Source organism: Aplidium turbinatum, chromosome 12, assembly GCF_918807975.1.
Source record: "Aplidium turbinatum chromosome 12, kaAplTurb1.1, whole genome shotgun sequence".
NCBI classification, from domain to species: domain Eukaryota; kingdom Metazoa; phylum Chordata; class Ascidiacea; order Aplousobranchia; family Polyclinidae; genus Aplidium; species Aplidium turbinatum.
Window position 1 is genome coordinate 4779211 of NC_137483.1, and position 17759 is coordinate 4796969.

The following is a 17759-nucleotide window of genomic DNA, read 5'->3' on the forward strand; positions in this document are numbered from 1 at the left end:
GGTAATTTTGCAGCAAGTGTAGTTGAGTTTCATATTGAAAGTAGTTTCTTTTCATAACGGTACGCTGTAAAACTTCAAAGAAATTCAAGTTCACACTGAGGAAAGTAGGCCAAGTTCAGCATAAAAAATATGATAAAATGCATAATATAACTTTGTTGCTTTTATTTTTGCTAGAAATTGTTTTGGGGGCCCATTTTTCGTATTGTTTCCCGACCAGTTATGATTTCTCTCGGAGGCCCTGGTTGTCATGTTCGTACCAGTGGACGTTCAAGCATCTGCGGGCAACTCTCAGCTTCAAAAGCTGTCATGTCGCAGCGAAATCTCTCCTCAATTCCTTGAGGTGGGTTTTCGTCATGACGGTCCCTATTTTTGCCTTCAACGATCCGCGGACCGTTCTCTTCGCGTGCCGCAAGAAGGTGGCTCGCAAGTTTTCGCTCCTACTATAGATATCGGGCTTTTATCTCGCGCCAATACTCGCCCCACCGAAGAGAATCTGCGTTTGAATGACGGCGAAGTGTGTGTGGGAATCTGTGTGACTCCGGAGTCATTCGTGGTTTCTTTGCATGCTGTGGCGTCACCTGGGTGTCAGGTCATAATCGGGGTAGATTGTAAAAGTAGAAAGACTCTTTTAACGGCTTTTACCGAAGGAAAGAAAACTGCGGCAGATAGCGTCGGACTTCATATGTGTTTGGAACAGTCAAAAACATAATTAGGGAAAGGTAGGCTAGCATATTAACCTACACTCCAAACAAACAATGCTGGGATATTGGGTTCGGTTTTCAGTTTCTGCTTCCATTCTTTAAATATAGAGATTTTTTGGCATAGATAGTCCTACTAGCGATTCTGACTGCAATAAAGGTTAGTGGATCGGCCTCCAGACAAACTGAATTCTTGCACGTTGCATTATTACTTAGCCTTTTATGCCTTTCCGTTTTTTTAGAAACAACATCGCCTTTATGATGAAAGAACACAGACCATCTTCCTTTTAAAAAAATGATAATGCAAAATGAAAAGCTACTGTAGCGGTGATCAGGACCACCTAGAACAGTGTTTCTTAACCTTTTCTGACTCTAACAGGCCTGAACAGTCTAGCACCCCCTAACTATCGTTGACATAAGACTACTACAGTGCCGACCAAAAGTTTAGTAGAGGCCGAAATTTTGACATGCCTTCATATCGCTGGCGATATATTTTTTAATGAAGTCTCTTGTTGTTTAACAAACTGTGCAGTTGTTTTAACGAAGTTGATTCAGGATTTGATATTTGGCTTTCATTCACCAACAGAAATTCAATTATAACCATAATATGGTTATGTCAGTGAATGATGATGATGATGGCGTATGAGCGATGTTTCCAGGCTAGATTGGAGGGCAGGAAATCTTCAGCCACTCAGCAGTTTCGTCGTCCAGGATTCTCAGACCATGCGCACCGTGTGGAGGCCGGTGGATTAGGCAGTGGTGGATGACATGGTCTGCGGTCTGTTCCGTGGCACCACACTCGCATTCTGATGAAGGAGCCAGGCCCCACTTGTGCATGTCCGAACGAAAGCGGCCGACGCCAGTTCGCAGGCGGTTAAGCCTGACCCACGCAAGCCTTGCGAGGGACATCCCTGGTGGACGGGGATCGGCGTCGGGTATGAAGTCACGGAGCGTGGAGGTGTGATTTTGCCACTCCGTGTTCCACATGTGGTTCGTCCAGTGTGCCGCACTTAAATCAAGTTCTTCTGCGTTCTTAAGGAGTTGTTGTGCGGCAGGCACAAAGGGGCGTCTTGATTTCAACCGCTGCTTTATAGGTGGTGGTCTCTTGAGTGTTGCATGGAGGAGATGGTCGGGGTCCAAAGCGCGGCGAGCGAGAGAAATCGTGGCTCCTTTACGGCGTAGCTCAGCGGGTTGGATGCCTGCTAGGATGGGTAGACAGTCCGTTGGAGTGGGACGCAGGCATCCAGTCACAGTACGCAGTGCGTCGTTGATGGCGGTATCAATCTGGTGGGTGTGAGAACTACGACACCAGACCGGCGCGCAGTACTCAGCGGTGGAATGAACAAGGGCTAGGGTAGCTGTACGAAGAGTTTTAGCACCAGCTCCCCAGCCGGAACCCGCCAATCGCCTCAAAAGTGCGACGCGTGTAGATAGTTTTTTGCGCAGTGACTTCAAGTGCCGGCGGTACGTGAGTGACCTGTCCAGGGTTATGCCGAGGTATGTAGGTTCGGCACAGTAGGGCAGGCGTTCCCCATCAATCTTGATGTTTACCTCACGCTGTGCCTCCCGGTTGTTAATGTGGAAGGCCGCCGACACTGTCTTTGACTTGCTGAGCTGTAGCTTCCATTTCTGGAGGTACGCTGATAGTGTTTGCATGTCTTGGCTGAGGTTCCTCTCCACTGACTGCCAGTTTCCTGCTGAGTGCAGGAGTGCCAGGTCGTCTGCGTAAGCATATTTCCTGGAGATGGTGGGGGGCAAGTCGTAGGTGTATATGTTGAACAGGAGAGGAGCCAAGACTGAGCCCTGTGGGACGCCGTTTTTAAGTCGGCGTAGTCTGCTTCGACGACCGCTACCGGTTGTGAGGGTAAAACTGCGGTTTTGCACAAGTTCCATCATCATATGGACCATGTGTCTGTCAGGGAGCAGACGGAGTAACTTGCAGGTAAGGCCGCTATGCCATACGGTGTCATAGGCAGCCGTGAGATCAACAAACACGGCGCCAGCCTTCTTCTTAGCTGAGAAGCTGTCCTCAATGTCTTGGGTCATAAGTGTGACCTGATCTACGGTTGATCGTCCGTGTCGGAAACCAGCTTGTTCACGGGGGAGCTGCGGATCTATTATTGGTTCGACACGGGCGTAGATGAGTCTCTCGAGGATCTTGAAGGGGATGCAGAGCAGTGAGATTGGACGGTAACTCTTCGGGTCCCCTGGGGGCTTCTTCGGCTTAGGGACTGCAACCACAAGGGCTCTTCTCCAGATTCTGGGAATTCTCAGGTGGCGCAAACAGCAGGAAAGGAAGTCTTTTAACCAGGACTTTAAGGAGGCAGCAGCATGGAGTATCAACTCCGGGCATAGGTGGTCAGGGCCCGGGGCTTTACCTGGCTTTATGCGCTGGAGGGCGGCGGAAAATTCTTCCGGGGTGAACTCACCCGAGATGTTGTCCCCGTCTGGGGTTGTTACCCTCCAGAGGTCCGTCATTTCTTGCAAGACGGATCTATCGGATTCACGGTCTCTCGATTTGTATTTCCCGTTCTCCACAAGTTGTGAGGCGATGGAATTTGCTGAAACGGGACATTGTTGACGAGAGGCACGTGATCTGCCAGTTAGGTTGTTCAGTGTACTCCATGCTATGCGGCTGGAGTGCGTGAAGTCGATTGATTCAACGGCTTCTGTCCAGCGCTCCTTCCTCTTTGAGTCCAGCCTTGCCAGCAGAGCTGTGGCTGAGCTGTTGGTGTCATTGCCCTGAGGGGCGTGGAGGAAGTCGGAGTAGAGGCTTTCGCACTCCTTGTCCCAGCACGGTATGTAGGTCTTTCGTCGGCCGCGGGAGATGGATTGTTTTGCCGCTGATGTTATTGCATCACAAAAGTCCTGGTAGGCTTCTTCCACGTTGTTGGTGTGAGGGGATGGGAGATACTGTGTGGCTTCATTGGTGAGGAGGCTGTAGTACTCCCAGTTAGCCATTCTGAAGTTCCATCGATTAACAGGCTTGCTCGGGACAGGCATTATGAGCGTTGGAGCCGTGATAATCGAGGGTCGATGTTGGGACCTGGGGAACTTCTCTAGCACACGTCTGTCCGGTTGGCAATTATCGGGGTCATCACTTGCGAAAGCCAGATCGGGGTTTGTACCAGTGTTCCAGCGTCCGGAGAAGAAGCTCGCTGCATCCTTGGGATCGTGCAGTAGGGTGAGGTTGTTATTGGCTGACCATGAGGCCAGGCTTTCTCCGTCGGTGTTGGTGGTGTTGTAGCCCCAGTCGACGTGGTGGCAATTAAAATCGCCAGCATAGAGGCTGGGTTGGGGGAACACTGGGATGGCTGTTGGTGTTAAGCGTGAGGGTGGTGGCTTATAGACATTGATGATGTGATAGCCTGATATGTCGATGCATAACCACTCTATCTCCGATTGGGCACTGGACTGGTCTATTGGCGTCCAGCTCAGTTGCTCATGGACAAACGTGGCGAGGCCGTGTTTCCTGCTGATGGTTGCGCCTGCGAGTGTGAAGTTGGGTAATACCAACTTATCCACAGATGTGCAGTGGGTCTCCTGGAGGAGAATAACGAGGGCCTGATGTTTTGTGGCCAGATACTCGATGATGCTGAGCTTGCTGGCAGTAATGCCCTCGGTGTTCAGCTGCAGTACGGTGGGTCGTCGGTACTTTTCGACAGAGGAGCTGCCGCGCCCTGAGAAGGGCGTTTCCCTATCCACCCTGGGCTGAACCTGGGCCTGGTTTGCTCGAGTGTGACAAGCTTCGTTTCGCATATCTTTTCTCAAAGATATGGTACTGACGGGAGGGACCACGAGAAGGTGCTTGTTCTTCCCCCCCAGTGAATCAGTGAATCAACTCTCTTGAAACAACAGCACAGTTTGTTAGGCTACAAAAAAACTTCAAAACAATATACCGTAAGCGATCAAAAAGCATGTTAAAATTTCGGCGTCGCCATTAAACTTTGTCCTGCACTATTGAAAGGAAAGCGATGTACAAATTGATCATCTTGTTTATTCTTCACAACTACTGTCGTCATTGGTGATAAAAGAAATAGGAAAATCCGAAAATAGTGAAAGAATATGGACAAACTTAAGCATACTTAAGTTACCCAGCTGGGTAACTAGTTACACATGTATCAATGTGATTTCTGTTGTTGCTTATTGGTCACAGCGGTAAACCATAATCTCTTCTTGGGAAAATTTTAACATAAAGTTCCCTAATCCGTTCGTCTGTATATAATGACCGAAGAAACACACACTTGAACTTCTTTTCAAACAGTGTATTCCTGTAAAATTAGCCCGAGGCTACCGAAAACGAGGGGGTGCAACGCCTACACCACTTAAACTGTCACTACACAACAGATTACTTGGATAAAAGACGGAACTTTTGTCCAGCTAGCAAGCACTAAGCCAACAGTTAAATGTGCGGCCAACTTTCAAACAATCATTTTACGAATGACCAGAATAGATATCAATATCTCAAATTCACGTAGAAAGTAACTGTGACGCAATAAATGAAAGACAATTATGAAGTCATTCCAACAGGTGTTTAAAGCTGATGTAATATTTCCTGTTTAAACAGGCCCAAACAAGTCCAAACAAGTTTGACACAAGTCTTATGAACGCTGGTGCAATTTTGGCACATGCTTTAGGAATTTCCATGACGTAATATTCAGTAGACTTGAACGGTTTTTATATGACGTTTGATTTGGTGAAAATTGTCGGGAACACTTATGTATAACCAATTTTTCTATTCGAGGCTTTATGTTGGTCAAAGCCACTCTCATATCGTGGAGCAACCCGTGTTGAAGGCGGCTCCGGCCAATTGTTTTGATTTGGAGCATGGTGGAGAACGCCTTTTCACACAGGTAGGTAGTCGGAAATAGAACGATCAATTCCAATGCTGCTCGTGCCAATGCAGGATATGCTGTCAACCAGTGGCGTATCCTGGTTGATTTTCGTAGGCATGCAATGGAAAGAGGGTCATAGCCAGTGTAGGGGGGTCTGGGGGCATGCCTCCCCCAGGAAAATTTTTCAAATTTGCTTTACGTTTTATAGCTTTTCTTGCAATCTGAGCCTGACTTTGCTGATTGATTGATTGAATCTTTATCCTCAGACTGGGAAAGCTTCTTGCAGAGCTTAATCCTGGCAGTTTCGCATGTAGAGGCTTTGAATCACTGACGCAGGCTCGGTCACCGAGATTGACAGAGTGAAGTTTCCGATTGTTGAAGCCTTGTTGCTGGTGAATTATTCCATCCATTGGATGCCGCTGAATGGAGAGCAGTCCTTAACGTGCGTTGCTCAAGCGCACACCCCGAGAGTCGAACCAGCGCCGCTGTTGATCTTGAAGTTTCTTCGTTCCAGAAGTGACGCGCTAACCAAGTCGGCAGCAATGGCCGAGTGGTTAGCGCGTTGGGCTCGCAGTCGAGAGCCTGCATGTTCGACTCAAGCCACCCGCACTTGCTGTTGTTTCTCTGGGCAAGAAACTTTACGATAATTGCCTCTACCCAGTGATCGATTTCGAGTAATGGGTAGTACCAAATTTAAGTCATAAGTAGAGTAGACAACCGGAAACAGACATTGCCGTCGGCTGCAGCGTGGGTCAGGTGTACGTCGGAAGGCGTACACCGATGCATAGCGCTCAAGTCCGCTTTCCCGCAATGCAGGGTAAACATATGAAAAACAAAACAAACCTATTGATAATTGTTTGAGCTGTTTTGCAAAAAATGAGGTTTGGAAGGCACCATGAATCCAATGTCTTAACTTTATATCTTTATCATGCATTGCAGGAAAGCGGACTTGAAGCGCTATGCAGCGGTACGTGTATGGCCTTCAGCATACACCCGACCCGTTTTCTTCATGATCTTTTAAACTACTGTGCTTAGGTCTCAAGTATGTCATACTATCTACAGTAGAAAACCGCAAGGACTTAAACTATGAAGACCAAAAGAAAAAATGCCAAACAAATGCCAATCGGAAAACTAAAAAAGACCAAGCGTCCAAACTGAAATAGTCCAGCCAAGCACTTTTTAAAAACCCTGAATTTCTGAAATTTGGCCCTAAAAAGACCAATCTGGCAACCCTGTCTCGAGATCGTGACTTTTGCTTTGCATGCAATCAGCGCTTCCACTTTTGTGGTAATTACCACAATTGTGGAATTTTCATCATGCTTGTGGTAAAAATGTGGTAATGAAAAATGTGTGGTAAAAATGTGGTAATATGGAAATTTTGTGTGGAAATGTTGCCAAAATGTGGAAATTATAAATTTTGAAAATTTGACATAAAATATTATCAATAAATAAGAGCATTTTAACTGTTGTCCCCTAAAATCGAACAGATATGCAAAAAACTACTTATAATAGCATGTGATTAGCATGTTCCGCTGTTTTCGGTTTTGATTTTGGAATGCGTCCTGACTTTTGACTTTGAAGGTAGGGTGACCATGTGATCATATTCATAGTCAATATGTCTTTCAGATTCTAGCTGCGGTGTCAAGTACAGTACTTTGCAGTGGCGTAGCCAGGGGGGGGTTACAACCCCCCTTTGGCACGCGTGTGACGTCACGATATTGAGAATGATGCTTTCAGTCTCTACTCTCTACGTCTCTAAAACAAAGTTTGCCTAATTTTAAACGAAACTGCATTAAAAGAGCGAGTTTTTCGAATGATAAACATTCAAATATCTCAGCCAGGAATTAGCAACAAGAAAACATAGAGAATTAGCTTTATTACCGAAAAATTACTAAGAAAACATGATCTTATTCTTTTGCTATGCCACCAGACAGCACCATTTTACAGGAATATTTATACCCACACTTTTGTTGAAAATGCTCTCAGAATGCACCAAATTTAAAGTAACTTTTCAAAATTTTCTGGGGAGGCCCCAAAGATCCCCCGCCGCTGGGTGTCGCCTTTGGCGAAGAGGCCGGCGGCCGTCAAAACCCCCCCTTTCAAAATTCCTGGCTTAGCTACTAGTACTAGTTGCTTTCTTAATTTGGACGTTCTGTTAATAAACTGAGTACGGTAGTTGTTTTGGGCCTTATTTTACACTATATAGTGTAAATATAACCAAATAATAGCGTTGCCGGATAAGGAATTCTGTCGTAATTTGAAAAAAGTTTAAAGCTGTTGAAAACAAAAACTTGCATTTTAGAAAAAATTTTAGTTCTGGGTAAAGATCAAAGCCCTAACCTTATTCCTAAGTCTTACCTTAACCCTTACTAACTTTAATCCTAACTCTGACAACACCTGATAGTAACTATGGCAACAAGTGGGTAAAATAGTCACTGTGTTAATGTAAAAGTAAGTCGAAATACGGTTAAGATCGGATAAAAAATCATAGTAAAAAATGTGGTAATCTGAGGACAAATGTGGTAATACAAGTGGTAATCTAGCTTTGTAAAAGTGGAAGCACAGTAGTCTTAAAAGTATGTCTCAACCCTTTTATGTAATAACCCAAAGTAATAACCTGCAATAGGACAATATTGTGAGCACATTTTTCTGCCGATTTGAGAAGGTGGTTAATTTGTAGTGACAAAATGTCGTGCGGCTAGATTGGGAGCACAATTTTCTGCCGATTTGAGCGGGTAATAACGGTTGATTTGAACCAGGAAGTAACAAAGTGTAGTTCGGCTAGATTGTGAGCATATTTTTCTGGGTTCAGCTCATTTTGAACTTCCTGCGCATTGTGAACGGATTTTTTTTTTGGGACAATATTGTGAGTACATTTTTCTGGATTTATCATTTGTTGATCGCATGACATCACTCTACCTTTTTTTTACTCTGATATTTGTATATAAACACGAAAGAAATACTTGCTCATGACGTCACATTGTTATCCTCAATAGCTTTAACTGCAGGCTAATCAGAGTTCGCACCAAAGTTTATGAGGTTTATGCTTGAGGAGCCAGTCGAGTTATGAAAAGTTCTGTTTGAACTAGCAGGAAGTTATGTCTACTATTTCGATTATGAACTGAATATTTTTTCAGGTTGATAAGAAAAAAACATAGCAAAATGTATAATTGTGAAATATGCCATGCCCAATTCAAGTCAAAGACTGGGAGATGATTGCATATGCGAAAACATAGAAGCATTCGTTATGCTTGTAGGTTTTGTGCAAGGACGTTTTCGCAAGGGGTGTCAAGAAATCGACATGAGCGGAGGTTTCACAAGTGAGTTTGATTGTTCACGTAATTATGAAATTGTTTAATTTTAGTTGTTTGACTGATTACAATTTCAGAGTGGTTGAAGGGAATCAAGTAATTGTTTAATTTTAGTTGTCTGACTGATTACAATTTCAGAGTGGTCGAAGGCAATAACAATGAAAGGGAAAAGGTCCCCAGAGAGAATGAAATTGAGGAATTGATGAATCCAAACTTATGGGGGTAAGAATTCTGCAATAAGATCTCATTTAAAATTGAGAATGTAAATTAAAAGTGTTACAAAATGAACAAATTCAAAGCAAAATTATTTCTAAACTGTTTAGTTTGGAGTTAGTTAAAATGATTACAAAACAGGGATTTTTTTTGAAACTTTACTTTCCTTTGTAGAGACATTAATTGGGAAGCACAACACGAAGTCGAACAAGACTTGAAAAACCCTGATTTATGGGGGTAAGTTGAATGTTAACATATTATCTTTTACATGGTGATGGTCTTGAAACAATAGCAACATATCGGTTGAATAGCATTTCAAATGTTTTTTTAATAGAAGCTTTCAAGCATTTTCTGTTTTATATGGTCTGATTGTGTTGAACAATAATAATAATTTTTAGTAGACATTCAAACAACTTTTCTATCACTGATTTGTGTGATGATTTTTTTAACAAAATAGCAACATGTTGGTCAGAATTATAGTCAAATTTTTTTTTAGAGATATACAATGGTCGCAGATTTTGGATAATCGAAATGGTGCTGAACAACCCCCTGCAGAACAGGATATTCAGTGAGTTGTTGTTAAATTTTAATCTGTTTAACACTATGCTTCACTTGGTCTAGTTGTTAATTTTTTTGTCAAACATTTTCAAGAGGGTTTGTATTGCAGACAGTTTTTGAGGCGACATTCAGGAAGCATCCATGCCAAACACATCACACACCAAAGAGTGCAAGATCGGTTTAATTTTGCATTAAACAATAATGATTTGCTGTCACGAAGAGACGAATTCCGACGTGTCATATTTCAATCACAAAATTCTGCTTTTAAAATTAATTATAGTTTCGGGTTTATTTTACGTCACCGTGTTCATGGCGATCTGAGGTTTTTTCACCCATCGCACGGAGCGGACCGTGTTCTACAAATTTCTCCTTTAATTTCAAACTCGCATGATTTCGATGATTTTCTAAAAAACGTTATACATCAAGATATTTGGGAATTTGCACGACTTCAACGCCCTGATTCAAGCTGGACTGTTGTTAATGTCACAAATGTTTGCTTTTATGTTAACAAGTTACCAAATCATCCCATTGGTCATTCGCTAGCATTACCTGATTTTATTTTAAACAATTTTGGTTTAAATGCACTTATAAAAAGTGAACAGACTGGCCGGGATTATACTGATCACTTGTGTCTGTTTCGTTGCTTGGCCTTGCAAGCTGGTTCTATACCTCATAACTTAGAAAAAGTAGCAAAGGAAAAGTTTCATGTTTATTGCTCGAAATTTAATGTTGATCCGATTCAATTTTCAGGTGTGTCATTATTTGATTTAGATAAAATCGAAAAATTATTTCAAATCAATATTTCCGTATACAAGTTAGAAAAAAAAGAACAAATTGTTGCTTCTTTAGTTCAACGAAGTGCCAATCGCTTTTCTGAAACTATGTATTTAAACTTGTATGATAACCATTTTAGTTATATTTGCAATTTATCCCTGTACTCCAAAACATTTGTGTGTCCAAAGTGTCAAAAAATTTGGGCCCAGAGGTTCACATTTAACAGACATACGAAAACATGCGACGAGAATGTCAAAAACAAATTTGTAGGTGGGGTGTACAACATTCCTAAAACCATTTTTGAACGTTTGGAGGATGTTAATATAATTGTTCCTAAAAATCAACGTTATTTCCCCTATAGGGCTACGTATGATTTCGAGTGCCTTTTTTCAAAAGATCAATTACCAAACAATTCTGACACGATTCATTGGGAAGCGGAACATAAAGCTTGTTCTGTGAGTGTGTGCAGTAATGTACGTGGGTTTGAAAATCCTGTGTGTTTTGTGGATGAAGGTGATGTGAACGATCTTGTGAGAAAAAAAGTTAGACTATTTAGGTGAAATTTCAGCTGCTGCATATCAGATTCTTGTCGATAAATTTAGTTATGTGTTTCAAGAACTTGAAAATCGATGCTCAACAGATGAAAAAGACCCAAAAAACAAACCTTTCAAAAAATTAACAGCACGTTTTCGCTTGTACTTGAAAGAAATGCCAGTTATTGGGTTCAATGGTGGTCGCTACGATTTGAATTTGGTGAAGAGAGAATTTTTTAGCCAGATCCAGAAAGACATTGAGTTTGTCGTGAAGCGAAACAATAATTACATGTGTATTAAAACGGAAAATTTTAAATTTCTTGACATAATGAATTATATTGCGCCTGGATTTTCTTATGACAAATTTATTAAAGCTTATGGAGTGGAGAAAACCAATTTTTTTTTTTCTTTACGAGTGGTTAACAGACTTGTCACAGTTAAATCAAACGTTTCTTCCAGAGCACGAATGTTTTTACAGTCACCTGAAAGGTTGTAACATATCGGATGAAGACTATTCACTATGTCAAAAAACTTGGAAAGAAAAAAGAATGAAAACTATGAAAGATTTTTTAGTGTATTATAATAATTTAGATGTTGTTCCGTTTTTAATTGCCATTGAAAAGTGCTTTCAATTTTATAAATCAAAATCTTTAGATCTCTTTAAAGATGGACTTTCTGTTCCTGGGTTAACTCTAAAGTATCTATTTTCTACTCTCGAGCGTGGTGTCAATTTTTCATTAATAGATGAAAAGAACAAAGATATCCATGAACTGTTAAAGAGTAATATTGTTGGTGGTCCTTCTATTATTTTTCATCGCCACCACGAGAAAGGTGTCACGCGACTTCGAGAGCATGAATTCGGTGACAATGCTAAATTATGCTAAAGTGTTCTTGGTCTGGATGCAAACGCGCTTTACTTGGGATCGATAGCTCAACCAGCTCCTACAGGTCGATTCATCCGCTATAAGGAGGCTGAGAATTTTAAACCCATTTGTTCTCACAAGTACGGCTACCTTGCCATGGAATGGTTGGAATTTGTTTCTTTTCAAGAAGGTTGCTATATTCAGCATGATTTTAATGGTGGGGAAATCAAAGTTGGAAAACTCTTTGTGGATGGATTCTGTAAAGAATCTCAAACCATGTACCAATTCCAGGGATGCTTTTGGCATGGACACTCGTGTCGGCTTAACATCGATCGTTCTACAGGGTTAATGAAGGACACAAACTCTTGTAATGGACTTTCGATGGAACAACTCAGGGAAAATACAGAAAAAAATTGTAAATATTTGCAGGATCTAGGTTATCGTGTGGTGCAAATGTATGAATGTGAGTGGCTTGTGCAAAAAAAAGTGTGCAGTGTGAAACAATTTTTGAAAACTCTGAATGTGCTTAAACCGATGTACAATATGACTCAGGACACATTTCTTTCTTCCATTTTAGATGGGACATTATTCGGTCTTGTTTTATGTGATATTGAGACTCCTGACAATCTAAAAAAACATTTTTCTGAATTTTGCCCTATTTTTAAAAACGTTGAAGTTTCTAGAGAAGACATAGGCGAATACATGCAGGAGTTTGCAGAAAAAAATCAAATTTTATCCAAGCCAAGACGCATGCTCATTTCAAGTTATTTTGGTTCGAAAATTTTGTTGATCACACCCTTGGTAAAATGGTATTTAGAACACGGCCTTGTTGTTAAAAAAATCTACGAAGTCATTCAATTCCAACCAAACAAATGCTTTCAAAAATTTGCAGACCAGGTATCCGATGCAAGGCGAAGAGGTGATTCTAATCCTGACAAGAAAATCTTGGCTGATACATTTAAATTGTGGGGAAACTCGGCTTATGGTAAAACAATCACCAACAAACAAAAACATAAGAAAATTAAGTTTTTTGATAGTGACACAGTGGCAAAAGAAATTAATAAACCCTTTTTTCATCATTTGAACCCTGTCCATGAAAATCTGTTTGAAGTAGAAAGTTTTAAAAAATCCATCAAGTTTGACCTCCCCCTCCAAATTGGATTTTTTGTCTACGGTTATGCCAAACTCAGAATGCTAGAGTTTTATTACGACTTCTTAGATAAATTTGTTGATCGGAGTGATTTTCAGTGTCTCGAAATGGACACTGACTCGTTGTATTTTGCTTTATCTGCTTCATCATTGGAACAAGTCGTGAAGCCCGAAAAGCGTTTTGAGTTTTTTAGTTGTTATCATCTTTGGTTTCCATCTATTGCCTGTCCTGTACATGAGCAGATTTCTTTTCAATGAAGTGTAATGGCAGTGAATTTGTTCCCCAGGAATGTTGTATTGCCCAACAAAAATTTGATACGCGTACTCCTGGTTTGTTTAAGGAAGAATGGGCCGGTACAGGTTTTGTGGGATTGTGTTCTAAAACATATTATTGCTTTGGTGCTGTGGACAAGCAAGTCTCTAAAGGTTTGAGTACTACAAAAAACAAATTTGACAAAAATTCCTATCTAAATGTATTGAGTTCACATGAAAGTGGCCAAGGGGTTAATGTTTCCTTTCGTATCAGAGACAACAAAATTTACACGTATCATCAAACTAAAAAAGGATTGGCATATTTTTATGCGAAACGTGTCGTTTGTTCTGATGATGTCACTACTTTACCGTTATCTATATAATCTGTGTATGTTTCTTTGTGTACGTGCTTTACGACTTTTTTTTTTTTACTGTGTTTTAAGTTTTTTTGCTGTGTTTTTTTTACTGGAAATCTTGTTTTCTAATAAAACTTATGTGCTGACTGACAAAAGAAACAAGACAGTGCAGTTTCAATCATACTTTATTGACAAATTGTACAAAACAATCACAGAATAGAATCTAACTTGATTCGTTTTTGAGGTCGAAAAGCACTTGGTGATTGATCCTTTAGGACTTTTAAATATTTAAAAATTTCTTGTAGTTGGTGTTGGTCTTCTGGAGTTGGCAAGGGATACGCTTCATGATAAACCTTCACATTCACTTTACCGTCGATAATATAAGAGAGATAGGCAGCTGGCGCGTAAACTTTCCCACTGTTAAAATTCAAATCAATTTGTTGAGGTAGGAGCTCCTCTTTCACACGCTGGATATGCTCGCTATGAGGACAATAATTTAAATATTCTTCTTTGCTCCAGTATAAAATTTGTAAGATATTTTTGGTGGAGGGGAAAGCAAAAAACGGTTGTTTCACAATTAGCTTTTTCGCGACTTTGCATAGTTGTTCAGGATGAAACGCTTTTCTTCCAACGCGAACAGATAATGAAGCTCGTCTTAAGTGAGGATTGAATCCAATTTCATGCTTCACATTGAAAGTCCTGGCGATGTCAACAACTTTTGCTGTAGCACGTTTAAGTGCTACATAAAGAGAAATGTTGTTGTGTTTTTTTGAATTAGTATCATAAATGAATCATGGATACTCAGCAACTGGCAAATGTTTTACAGACCGATCCATATGCAAGGACAGTCTTTAAAAGAGTTTTCGCGAGGGATCAATTGATTGAAGTTGACTTTAAAAACCCTAGCTTCTGTGTTATCAATCTTGACAGGTCCGATCAACCTGGCTCACATTGGGTAGGGATTTTCATTGATGAAAACCACAAAGCGACTTATTTTGATCCTTTAGGACTCCATCCAATGTATCGAGAAATCTATCTCTTCCTCCGAATAAACGCAATCTCAACCGAGTTTAATGAACAGACAGTGCAAGGTTTAATGGCGACATCTTGCGGACATCACGTTTTGCTGTTCGGTATGCTATCTGCAAGAGGGTATAAGTTGAAAGAGATCTTGAAAATCTACTCTGATGATTTATCAAAGAACGATGAACTGGCAAAAAAGTTTATCACTTCACGGTTCAATCGTGTTTTATAAGCAAATGCCAGGCTATTTATATTTCAGAAGGAAAATGAATCCTGAAGAGAGTGAACGTCCATCCTCTGAGAGATCTTGGGGTTTGTTTGGAAAAAAAGTTCCACGCAACGAAATTGTGTTCATTTACAAGTTATCATTGTGTATGCTGTCATCATAGCAAGCATTTATAATCTCTCGACTAATGTTGAACAAAAAGATCTTTGGATTTCCCTGCTCAGCTCTTGCTTAGGTTATTTGTTACCGAATCCAGTCATCAAGTGAAAATGTATATTACTCTCCCTTCGAATGCGTCCATGAATGAATTTCCAGACAACACACTCGCAAACTTCAAAGTGAAGCTTCCCCATCAAGTGCGACTGGAAGGGGGATGGGAGATGGGTTTATCAGAAATCCACTTCCCAATCAACTTCAACAACATCTCTGCAAAATCCTGCACTATGGTGATAAATTGCATGGGTGAACAGTTTCACCCCGCTCTCCCTGATGGACACTATGATCCTAAACAGCTTGTTTCGATTTTGAATGCGTTAAGCCAGCAAATTTATCGGTCAACAATTGACAGAGGAGTTTTGCATGATGATATTGATGCTCTTTGCGTGCAACCAGGTCACGTATTTCAAGCTTATTATTATAATAATTTAACAAGAAAACTTACAATTGAAATCATGGAACGAACCACCATCCGTTTCTCTCCGCGCTTGTGCACAATACTTGGTATCGCTGGAAATTTTCTCTTACCTGGGAACCACACACTCGAAAACCCTGTGAACCTCAAGTCGGGTTTATATTCAATGTATGTTTATTGTGATTTGCTTAAACCAAGCATGGTTGGAGGTGTTTATGCCCCGCTTCTGCGTGTGATTCCACTTGATCGAAAATGGGGAGAATGTGCATCAAAACAATATGAAAAAGCGCAGTACTACCCATTACAACACAAAAGTTTTGATATCATAGAATTGGATTTAAGAACAGACACTGGAGAAAAGATGCCATTCCTTCCAGGACGTGTTGTCGTGATTGTTCATCTCAGAAAACAACATGATGCATCAGTCTGATCCAGTATCTTATGAAAAATATTTTATTGATCAAGCGGGAAACGGTCTCCCGGTGTTTCATGGAGCCAAATTTCAACGAGGTCATGGTCTTGCAAATATATTCTCTTCAGCTGCAAAAATGGTGATGCCCTTCCTCAAAAAGACAGGAAAAGCCATTGCCCATCAAGCAATCCGTTCCGGCTCAGAGTTTCTAGGAGATGTTTTAGAAGGAAAAAACGCAAAGCAGGCAGTGGTGAAAAGAAGTAGAGAAGCTGGCTCTAGCCTTCTTCACTCCATGATGAATCACACAAATAAAAAGCGCAAGCGACCCTCAAAGACATTCAAATCAAAGAAAGCAAAGAGGAAAGCAAGAGATATATTTTCTTAAATGGCGTTAGTTCATCCGTTGTCTTGTGAGTGTTTGAAGTCAGAGTTGAATCTTTTCAGTGTGAATCTGACGCAAACAAGCGTTGAAGATGGAAAATGGATAGAATTTCAACCATTAAACAACATATCTGAACGCGGTTCTATTGAATTTAACGTGAATTCCTCTGGAAACACTTATTTTGATTTGTCCAATTCCATGCTTTTTGTGAAAGCGCAAATCGTTAAAGGAGATGGGACGAATATAGCCGCACAGGCGGCTGTGGCTGGTACAAATTATTGGATGCATTCAATGTTTTCTCAAGTGGATCTTTATCTCAATGATAAACTCATTACAGCTTCAGACAACACTTATCCCTATAGATCTTATCTCGAGACATTACTCAGCTTTGGACCAGCTGCCAAAGACTCTCAACTCTCCTCATCAATGTGGAGTAAAGATACCCCATCACACATGTCAGATCTTGATCAGCACAATACCGGTTTCACAAAAAGAAAAGGCTTGACTGCCACTAGCCGTCAAGTCGGAATGCTGGGAAAACTTCATTTGGACGTTTTCTTTCAAAACCGATATTTACTGAGTGGTGTTAATATGAAATTGCGTCTCATTCGTTCTAAACATGCTTTCAATTTGATGGCAGCTGCTGATGCCGAGTTTAAAACTGTCATAAAAGAAGTATCTCTCTTTATTCGACAAGTGAATTTAAGCCCAGCTGTCATCACAGGACATACAAAAGCATTGCAAGTTTCAAATGCCAAATATCCTATTCGTTGTGTTGTTACTAAAACGTTTAGTATTCCACGTGGAGATATGAGTTCAACGCATGAGAATGTTTTCATGGGTCAGATGCCGAAACGTGTTGTGATTGGGTTTGTTAAAAATACGGATTATAATGGTGCTTACGATCAAAACCCATTTCATTTTGAACATTTCAATATCAATTTTTTATCGTTGTATTTGAATGGAGAACAGATTCCTTCAAAGCCTCTAACTCCAAAATTCTCTGACCCACCACAGTATGTTCGTTCGTACAGCACCCTTTTCACTGGAACAGGATCTTTTTTTAAAGATTTGGGCAATTGTATTGACTACACCGATTATGCCAAGGGTTATTCTCTATTTGTTTTTGATTTAAGCCCAGATTTGAGTGATGGTGGTCACTTTGATCTTGTGAGGCACGGCACACTTCGTTTGGATGTTAAGTTCGCTGACGCCCTTGCCCATTCTATCAATGTTATTGTATATGCTGAGTTTGATAATGTGTTGGAGGTTGATAAAAATCGAAATGTGATGTTTGATTATTCCGCTTGATAAAGTGTTGAAAAATAAAATGAAAGAAAAAAAGTGGTGGTAGTCTATAAAAGGCAGTAACTGTATAGAAAAATAAAATCATGACGAGCACTGGTGAAACCGACAATCGAGAGGTATTTGCATGTCAAGAACCCGGCTATCCGTCTATGCGCCATGTAGGAGATCGCTTGCAAACATTTTATAGAGGTGGAAGAGCTTGGTTCAGTCATGGCGTTAGCCCTTCTTGTCTCTC

General features: G+C 40.8%; 1 protein-coding gene and 1 pseudogene across 1 annotated transcript; both read left to right on the top strand.

Moving 5' to 3' along the window:
* The first annotated feature begins 8717 nt into the window (after positions 1–8717).
* Positions 8718–13569, top strand: LOC145781321 (uncharacterized; annotated as a pseudogene).
* Positions 13570–16219: 2650 nt separating this feature from the next.
* On the top strand, positions 16220–17527 carry LOC145781322 (uncharacterized protein F54H12.2-like). Its single transcript, XM_082593098.1, has one exon. The coding sequence runs from the start codon at positions 16220–16222 to the stop codon at positions 17525–17527; it is 1308 nt and encodes a 435-aa protein (XP_082449224.1).
* Positions 17528–17759: the final 232 nt, after the last annotated feature.